General features: G+C 42.7%; 1 protein-coding gene across 1 annotated transcript in view; it reads right to left on the minus strand.

Annotated features, from left to right (window-relative positions):
• DOCK4 (dedicator of cytokinesis 4) overlaps window positions 1–8,740 on the minus strand; it is a 263,370-nt gene extending 254,630 nt beyond the window's left edge. The window contains exon 1 of the mRNA XM_018561382.1: window positions 8,630–8,740. Within this exon, the coding sequence (XP_018416884.1) occupies window positions 8,630–8,666 (37 nt within the window). The 5' untranslated portion in view covers window positions 8,667–8,740. The remainder of the gene's footprint in view (window positions 1–8,629) is intronic.
• Between the last annotated feature and the right edge of the window lie 2,010 nt (window positions 8,741–10,750).

The following is a 10,750-nucleotide window of genomic DNA, read 5'->3' on the forward strand; positions in this document are numbered from 1 at the left end:
GGCTGAAAATGAAAAAAAAATTCTAACCTTTTTTAAATTATATTTTCATTTATTTGTTATAAACTTTTTAAAAAATATTTTATGTTATTTTTATTAAATATTTAAATGTTTTAACTTTATTGCTGGGGGCTCCGGTGAAATATCAGGAATCTAAACAGATCCCTGATATGTCCCTTTAAAAATAGAACAAGAGATTGAGAACACAATCTCTTTTTCTGCAGCCCCTGTTCTAAATGAACAGGAAGCCTCTTTACTGAGTGGAACACTGAGTGGACAGTTCCTGTTCATTCATACATTGTGGAGATAGTACGTTTACCATGTACACAATTATGAATGAAAAGGAAGTGATGTAGATCACTTCCTTTTCATTCATATCTGGTACATAGAAACTCATACTATGTCTAGTTATTTACAAACAGTTACCACTGACTGCTTGTCCCCGCTCTCCATCCTGGATCGCCTGGGACAGGAGGGTGAGCCGGCGGTGCGGGGAGGAGAGCTCAGTCTATTTTAACAGCTGACTTTTCCCCCTCACCGCTGGCTCGGGCTCCTGTGACAGTGTACGGCTGTCTCCACCCCCTTCCCCCCCACACCGCTCTCCAACCAGATCAGCCAGAGGAGGCTGAGGGGTCAGTGTGGGAGGAGAGCCCAGCCTCCAGTGACAGCTCACATTGCTCTCCTCCCGTGCAATGCACTGCCTCCTATAACAGTTTCTCTCCTCCCTGCTGGATGCTGCACTGCGTCAGAGGGGACACAGAGCAGCGCACAGCAAGGTGGAGAGGAACTAAGCAGGCACCACAATTTAAGCTGAAATATGAGACTTTTGGCATATTGCCAAAAGTGCCATTTTCGGCTGATACGTTTCGACAGCTGAAATTTCGGAGCATCCCTAAAAAAATACTCCTAATCCTGCCAACACTGCAATTTCTAAATTCTCTGCAAACATTAACCTACCTTGCATTTGACAGAATCCACTGTGGGTACCGTGTTTCCCCGAAAATAAGACACTGTCTTATATTTTTTTTGGCTCAAAAAAAAACACACTAGGTCTTATTTTCAGGATAGGTCTTATTTTTTTTTTTTAATGTACAACAATCCACACTTATTCATGTAGCAAAGTCTACATTGTATTCATGTACAAAAATAGGGTGATCAGGGCAATCAGGGGTGCCGTACCTTTCCAAGAGCAACTTGCTAACCAATCGCTGGCCAGAATGAGTTATCGATTCCTCACAGGCAGAGTGCATTTGGTATCACTCCGCCTGTGACAGGATCAGGCGCTACAGAGGAGGCATCGGCTTATGCGTCTCTGCTCCCTCTGGTGTCGCCTCTCTTCCTCTAGCGCTGGCTTCATTGGCACCGCTGATTCTCTCCTGCCTCTCCCGCGGCTCTTTAAGTTCCCCCTTATGCCACACCGGCCCTGGGAATGGTCACAACTAGCTCTTATTTTTCAGGGTAGGTCTTATATTTTAGCAATTCCCAAAAATAGTACTAGGTCTTATTTTTGGGGTAGGTCTTATTTTTGGGGAAACAGTGCATCTCTTGCAACTACTACAAAAATTTGCAGGGTTATTCACAAAAGGGTGAAGAGTTTGGAGAAGACAGGAGAAGACAGGAGAAGTGAACAAACTAGGACAAAACAGCTGAACTGGAAAATGAGCTGAATTGGAGAATTTTTCCAAATCTGCTATTTTGGCCTAGATTTTTCCCTTCTCCCTTTTCTGAATTAACCCTGTTGGATTCTGTGGTAAAAGTTCCTTGGCTATTATGTCCCTATATTTCTCCCTATCAGCTCAATTATATACATCTTATATACTATTCAAACAATTCTTCAATACCAGTGATACCACCAAGGGTATCCATGTTGCACTTCATTTTCAATATTTGTAGTCAAGAACCAGCTGCACTCCTTACCGGAATAGTAGTAAACCTGCCAAGCAGGTGGGTGCTTGTAGTGACCACGGACGGCCCCGTCAACAATGCAGATCTAGAAAGGATTGTCACCAGCACACCAAAAATTTTGTAGCAAAATGTCCTTTATTGACAAATTGCCATCCAATACAAGCGCTTTCGGGGTCTCAGCAGTACCCCTTCATCAGGCTCAGAAATATTTTCAATATTCTCACAGAGACTATTAGAATTAACACTCAGATCAGTGGCTTCACTCTCAACTACACACCAAATTATTTTTTTAGATTGTAAGCTCCCACAAGCAGGGCCCTCCTAATTCTCTTGTATTAAATTGTATTGTAACTGTACCCCTTTATTTTGTAAAGCGTGGCGCAAACTGTTAGTGCGTTATAAATCCTGAATAATAAATAGTAATAGTAATAACTGCAATTGTTTGGTACTGTTTCCTATTACAAAGTCAATGAAACCAAATCCTATATTTTGAACATGGGAATAGATTGACAAAATCAACTGACTTCGCAATCCTTGATAATTTCAACATGCAGTGATTAAGCGATGATGGGACCTAGGGATCACAGACAGCTCCTCTATCTCCCTTCTTTTTAGATGACACTATAATCCCTTATGGGTAAACTCCCAAAGGACCGAGTACCAAACTTGACAAAATTCGAACTCTTCTGGCCAGGCAGGTTGGCAGTTTTCAAAATGCTAATCTTTCCAAAGGACCTATATCTCCTTCGTAACCTTCAAACCTTGCCACTAAAGTCTATAATCTAAACTTACATGTGGCAATGATGGAAAGCCAGGTGCACACACCCCTATGTGAATAAAAATAGGACTGCTGGGGGTATGGGCTATACTGACCTACATGCCTATTACAAAACAGTACTCTTAGACCAGTTGAAGCATTGGATTCAGCCCTCCCCTGAGAACCTGTGGTGCAATTTTAGGAGGGCTTTGGTCTCTGGAGATGACCCATCTCATAACCAACTCCTTTACTGGGACAGCAAACAGTACCATCTTCCCCACTACTACAACTTCCATTCTGGCCTGGAAAGCCTTGCTTCAACTAAAATCTCTAATAGCCAATATATTTCACTGCCAATTCTCAGATTGGCCTGAAATTAAAAAGGCAATACAATACTCTACAGTCTACTTCATGATGAACTAACTTTCACTAAATCCACCCCTTTGTATGAGAAAGACGGCTTGAAACCCCAAAGCAACGTTCCAGTGGCTCTGAGCTCTCAAGGCCAATTATGCTTCCTCACATTGTGTTAACTTCTGGGAACGTTTCCTAGAAAAATAACACTAACTACATTTGTACCTGACCCTGCCTACCTCCTAGCCAAATTCTTTCCATCCTATTTCCCCAATGCAAGAGAGACTCTGTGGTCCTGTGAAAATGTTTTACATTTTTAATAAATATCTTCCAAATTATCTCTGAATTGACAGGATTCTTCATAACCCCCCACTCCTGGACTATCTCTATTGAGCCTAGGGGATAGATGCAATCCCACCACACATGTGAATGATAGTAACCCATATCCTTCTGGCGGCCAGGCAGGTCACTGCTAGACACAGGAAAAATGCTATGACCCCTAATATCTCTGAGATTAGGCAAACTGGGCAACTTCATTATACCTGCGAGAGAATGCTGGCTCGAAGAAATGACAATTTTATCCTCTGACAGTATTTGGCAAACATGGACATCTTCGCCAGGAATAACCTAGCATTCTACTGAAAAGTAGACCTCCACCAGCTATTCAGTCTGTGGAACTCTGGCTTGAGTTGTAACCATGCTTACCTTCTTACAGTAATACCTCGGGTTCACGAACGCTTCTGTTCACGAACAATTCGGTTCGCGAACAGGAAGTTCGGCAAAATTTTGCTTACATTCACAAACTCTGCATCGGGTGACAAACGGGACCATCTTCTCCGCAGTGCACACTTGCTGTGAAGCTTTTTAGCACATACAGTATTTGATTTTGCAACCAATTCGGTTCGCGACCAGACTCGTGGAACGAATTAAATTTGTGAACCAAGATACCACTGTACCTAATCATTGTTCTATGCAGTCCACTCGCTTTCTACCCAAGTGCACTAGAATCTATCATTTTTTTGGTATGTTTTATTTGTCAAGTTTGCTTCATGGTCATGTCAATCTCTATCATTGTTGTATGACTGATACCATTTTAAAATGCTTGGGTCAATTTTAGCTCTTCTACACAGTCATTTTTATACTGACACCCAAAATGTCATTGATGTTCCCTGTTAAACTTGAAAAATAAAAACACACTTTGTTTCTAACAGTTCAGATTATGAATTAAAAATAGTTGTGAAAATATAGCTGTATATAGAGAACAGTACCAAAAAAATTAAAGTTGTACCCACAAAGTAGCACCAAAGACAGCTCCTGAAGATGACCTCACAATCAGCAACTCCTGCCATTTCCCTTACAAAGAATCAGTCACCTACAAGAGAAAACCTTGCAATCTGTCACCTACAAGAGAATACCTGAGTGTGTAGCAATGTACTATGTAGACAGAAGTAGTTAAATAAAAACCTTTCTGCAGCATTTTAAAATGATCTATAATGCTGTAGATCCACAATGCTTCACATGTGCACTCTAGCTACAATCCTTATTTTAATTTGTAGCAGATTATCAATTATCTAAATGGTAAGTCAGTAATTGGTATCAAATGTAGTGTTAAATATACAGAATGTTTGATATAAATGTCACAAACCATGCAAAAGGACAAACAGAACTATAAAGAGGACTAATAGCATGACCCCTAGGAGGCTTCATCTCCCTGAAGGATGTGCCTCAACATGAGAGGGCAAGCTTCTGAAGAGGTTTTTCCTAGTTAAAAAAAAAAAAAAAACCACAGAAAAACGAGACACACGAGAAATACTTTGAGAACAAGACAGGAAATATGGAAGAAAAAAAATAGGAAAAAAAAAAAAAAAATAAAGTATAGTCCCTTGATGCCTGTTCATCTTGGCTTTATCAACTTGAAATGAAATATGTTTGATTGGGGGGGGACAGTAATTATCAGACGTTCTAATCTATCCTCATCCTATCTAAAAAAGGTGCCCATATACCTTACAATTATCATATGATAATCGTCAGCGACTGCGGTTTCGTACAATAATCAGCCAGTTGATGGGAAGTGCACGATCGCAATTACTGTACTACTGGGTGAATTTGGTTGAACGGGCACAGACTAGAAAACCTTTGTCGAAACGGATGGATTAGTGGTGTTTTCGTACAACAAAAATCCCAACATGAACACTGCACATGCGCAAACGAAAATCTGTTCTGACGTTAAACGAAATTCGGCCAGTTAGTATTGCTGACGAACGATTATCAAAAATCTACATTGGGCTCTGCATGATGGGCGATTTGAAGGAGGTGCTGGAGGTTTCTATGGTTTTAAATGTCAGCTGCCTGTCAAACTGCTCCAATGTTTTCAGCAATTTTAACTCTGAGGAATAAATGGGCCACCTCAACACATGAAAACACCTGCCTTGTTCACACGATGTCCGGACCAGATCTGGTCCGGATCTGGAGCAGATCTGCAGACGTGGTGCTATGCGTTTTTGGCACGTTCCAGTTTTAAAAAAAAATAATCTTTTTTTTGCTGGGGTGGGGCTGTCAGTATGTTAGCTGCAGTGCAGTGCGTTTTTGACGCGTTTCCTGACCGGACAGAATGTGACATGCAGTATTTTTTATGAACGGACTGTGCACGTGAGAATTGTAGCCCATAAAACACATAGGGATACATTGGGATGCATTTTTAGTGCAGGAGCGCACGGATATGGTCAGGACAGAATCCGGACATCGCGTGAACAGGCCCTTAATGCATATGTAAATGGACCCTTAATGCTGTGTGCATGTTCTGGCTCAATGATTTAAAATACTGACGCCAGTGGAAGAGCATGACCTCTACTGATAATGCCAATAGCCTGCCCTACTGATCCAGTGGCTTTCATACTGCCTGATACATTGATGTGAAAGCAGTATGCAGATCAGGATTTTTTTTTTTACTTCTCCTAATTTGCATGCTTGTTCCAGGTCAGTAACTCAAAGTACTGAAGCAAGAGACAGACAGGCAATAGGACAGCAATAGAAGCCTACTTTCTTTCAGTACAGGTTTCCTATAAATAAACTGCTTGTGGTCTCTAATTTTGGAAATATTATGATTATAATTGTAGCAAATGAATGCACTAAAAATATCCCTCCAAAGCATCAGATAATAGACCAGAACTTCCTATAATATACAGATTCATCTTTCATGTATACAAGAACCTCCAAATCTTACAATGCAAGAATGATTGTAGGGCCGCCAAGCTTTTGTGACATGGTCATGGTGACATGCTAGGAAGAAAAATTCAGACTGGCTACAGCTTTGATGAGTTTTTTCATTTCATGTACATCTGAACTTGAACAAAACCCATTGGCTTGTGAGATACTCTCATTCAAACAAACATTAGCAGGCAGCATTCATTTACATTATTTACAGAAACCGTATCAGGGAAAATATGTTACATAACTGCATATTTGTAAATAGCACTAGACTTTAATAATGCCAAGACAAGAAACAACAAATACATTACAATGCCTGTTTTTACTTAAATTCCAAAAGCATCTCAATATTAGGTCTTCGTATACAATTAGAGGATACGATAAGGCGGCCTATACTGTACCCATTCCATGTTCACTTTCACTACAGCAAGGTTAACCAAAAATGTATAATGATATCAAATTACTACAGCAAGGTTAACCAAAATGTATAATGATATCAAAACTGGATTACTTTTCACCCATTTTCCTCCCTTGGAACAAAATTTCCTCCCCTTAGATTGCAAGCTCTCCCGAGCAGGGCCCTCCAAACCCTCTTGTCTTGAATTGTATAGTAACTGTACTGTCTCCCTTTATTTTGTAAAGCACTGAGGAACCTGGTGGTGCAATATAAATCCTGGATAACATAGTAATAATAATATTTTGATACATAAACAAAAACATTGATATACAAAAGGCTTGTAAAAAGAAAAACAGCAACGTCTCCCACACCAAGTAGCTCCAAATAAAAGGAAAATGTTATTTATGGGTCATTGTTAAGTGAATGGTCTGTCAAGCATCTGAAAAAGAATGTAAAACGGAAGAAAGAAACCAGGGCAGATGGCAGCAACTCTATAGGAAATGAGCAGTGGATATTGAAGATCTTGGTATATTATCTCCCAACGAGGTTAACCCCTTTATGTGCCACACAAATTAATGGCCCATGGACTGGCAAACTGATATACAGCCATTGTTTCCCCTGCTAAAGCAAGCAGCAATATATTCTGCTACTATGTGCCGCAAAGTACAAAGGAGGCTTGTGATGGTTTTTCTGAGGGGTCCATTTGCTGAGAGAGATAGGCGGGACTTGGTAAATAACATCCCACAGAACAGACCTCACATCATGTCAACAATCACAACACTTCCCTCAGCACAAACAAACAAAAGCAGTAACAAAAGAGAAACACTGACACAATGCAAAGAAACTCCCAGACTTTGGCCATTCACTGGCCAGCGATTGCAAACAGCTCATAAGCCATGATGAGCACCATTTCACCTCTCAAAGATGAAAACAAACCGGCCTTTTGAAGGCCTCAGGGTATTCATCACAAATCTGCTCCCCTAAACCTGTCAACACCACCGCAAACAAGACGTCGTCAGCAGAAACATGAAATATTACACCAAAACACAGGACCAATACGCACACAAAAGGCTACAAATGTGTCCCCTGGAAACCCCACAGATCCAAGATGTAACAGCAAGAATGGCATTCCCATCTGTAACAATCCAATCAGGTGGATGGGAAATAAAAGGCAAGATCCATTTTCTAGGAAACACTCGTTAAAAAGAGCAGATGACAACATCTTGGTTTAGACTGCAGCAGGATAAAAAATGATTCCATTGCCCCTAATACCACTACTGTTTACAAAGTATTTACCACTAGCCAACACTGTGACGTCAACGCTGATGGAAGTTAAACAGTACATCAGTTTAAAATGACAGAGATAGATAGATAGATAGATAGATAGATAGATAGATAGATAGATAGATAGGATAGATAAGTTTAAATGAGAGAAAGAGAAAGATCGGATTAACTTCAATTCTACTGTAACTGTACGGTCTCCCTTTATTTTGTAAAGCGCTGATCAAACTGTTGGTGCTGTTTAATTCCCAGATACTATTATATAGCAGATCACTATATAGCAGATCATGTATTACATACATACACACTAGATCAGTAAATGAAATATAGGTTTTCAGTTCTCTGGTCCCTTCAGATGCAGATCCTCCTAAACAAGCAGGGCACCTCTAGTTCTTGCTGTGCCTCTTTGTGCTAACTCTTTGACAGCCTCTTTGTTTATATCTTGAAGAAACTTCAGGTTAGGAGCGATCAGCAGCGAGCTGCTCATTACAATCATGACCGTATCCCATCCCCACGGATTCCAGCACTATTTGATGCATGTTTGCATTTAAAGCAAGCAGCCAAGGGATGCGTATGCCCTGCTGGGAAAAGCCTTGATTGGTATGCAGTGTAATGTCCTGCAGGCACCAAGTAAGCATGCGATCTCCATAGCTGCCTGCTGGAAGGATACAGGGATGATGATGATGGGGCAGGAGGAATACAGAAGGAAAGGTATAGGGGGAATCACTCACCGACGCCGTATTTCTCGTGCTCCGTGGGTACCCACATGTCTCCAGTGTTGTGATGCCGTGTTTGTGGATCAGGAGAAGCCAAACATCCCTCCTCCGATGGTGGTGACAGAGCTCCCCCTCCCCACCTCTGTGCTGTCTTTGTGTACGAGCCCCCTGTGTGTCCGGCTGTCACTGGAGGGAAGGTAGAAGAGATCACACAATGCACACTCCTTTGCAGTCTTGTCAGTGACAGGAGCTCGTCTTGCTCTGCGACTCGTCAATGTACCTTTGTATTAATACCGTATGCCCCGATCGGTGCCAGGCGCTGTGCCCTGAGTGATACTAGTCCAGTGTGTGCCAGCTGACCCGCATAATCAAGCCGGTGTGTGTGTGTCTGTGTGTGCAGTGCCCGGCGGATGTCACTGTGATTGCTGAGGAACTTGTGTACAGTGAAGTCTATGTGAATGCGTGTGTGTGTCAGTGGCAACGTTCAGTGTGCCGCTTGCCCCGTGTACCCCCATGCAGGAGCATGCGCCAAAGGAGCACAGTTAGCACTCCGGCTGGCTCGCAGGCAGCGGGCTCATTGTTCTGGTAACCAAGAGGAAAGCAACGCTACAGGAGCTGGCTGCAAAGCACACCGCTAGAAGAGCTGAGCCCCCCGCTTACCCTACTGCGCATGCGCGGCCCTGAGCTCTGCACGCTCCCGAGCTCTCAGTGAGGCAGTGGAGACAGCCTAGCCGGGGGCGCGCCACAGGTCTCAGCAACGCCCCCTTTATTATTAACCCCTTCAACGCTAGTTCTCCTCTTAAAGTTTTGCCAAACCCAAAACACGTCCAAAAATAATATTCAGCACGTATACATATATGTTTTGATGCGTTCCAATGCAGGTTGTTCCCCCCTAAAATGGGCTTTCAGGGCTTTCCAGGGTGTTTGCATGCATTCTTGATGTGTTTTCATGCGTTCCAGAGCAGGAAAAATAGGGCTTGCTGCAGTTTTTGTACATGCTTTGGAACTGAATGCTGCAGTGTGAACTAGAGCCCAAAATACCATTGTATGTGTTTTTTATGCGTTCTGTAACTGCTCTGCATCTGGAATGCATTTGGTGTGAATAAGCACTACATGTCTCAAAGGGTCTGGGAATTTCCTTGCTGCAACTGAGTGGTGTCAGTGATAGTTTTGCATGGACTTGGGCGAATTTGGATGAACTTGGTTCACACCGAGCCCCTGCACATCGCAAGTGCCAATGTAGCTAGCGCCAGTACGTAAACTCCAAGAACAAAACTCATGGAATATGAGAATGATGGTCACTCACATCCTTAATCTCCCCACTCACGAGGAAATGAATGAATAAAGTGACGCATGCACAGTAGGACCGCTGGCGCAGTTAGTTATGGGAATTGTTTAGTACAGAATGCCTGTGGAAGCTTCCAGTATGAATGAGTTCATAAACTGGGGCAGTGGGACAGACGGTGCCATGTGTAATGGGAACTGTAGTTTTAGTACAGCGGTTCAGGTGACTGCAATACACATGCATGGTGGTTGAGAACATTAGGCAGAACTGGGATATAGTTTTATTAGCAGTTTTCCATTCTCTTCAAGCAGAATTAAACCTTCATTAAAAAGGAGATCTATGAGGCAAATGATTTTCACTCAACCTCATAGTTCGAGCCGATGTGTGACAATGAAACTGTCACACGTCGGCTCAATAGATCGGGAAGTGAGCGAACGCATACCACTTCTCGATCTATCCCTGCAGAGAGCCGTCACGGCTCCCTGCAGGGATTCCACCCCTCCCCGCGCCGATCCTCCAGCGCTTAGTGGAGGAGCAAACGGGGGAGGGGGCGGGTACAGCTAGCTCTGCCTCTAGATAGGCAGAGCCAGCTGTCAATCACGCAGCTGGCTGGATCTCGAAAGTAATGCTGGGATCTGTCCCGGCTGCGGGGGGTCTCAGTATAGACTGAGCTTTGGGTCACGGGAGGACGCTAGTTTATGTCCTCCCGTGACCCTGAGGAGAACTATGGGGAAAAACACTTACCCCATAGTTCTCCTTTAAAGATAAAAACTTTTTGGGCCCCCGGGAGCTCTTGGGCATAATGTGGACGTATGCACAGCATATTGGCACATTATCTATTTGCAAAGTGA

The sequence above is a fragment of the Nanorana parkeri genome, unplaced genomic scaffold (genome assembly GCF_000935625.1).
Source record: "Nanorana parkeri isolate BGI_ZX_2015 unplaced genomic scaffold, ASM93562v1 scaffold520, whole genome shotgun sequence".
In the NCBI taxonomy this organism is placed as follows: domain Eukaryota; kingdom Metazoa; phylum Chordata; class Amphibia; order Anura; family Dicroglossidae; genus Nanorana; species Nanorana parkeri.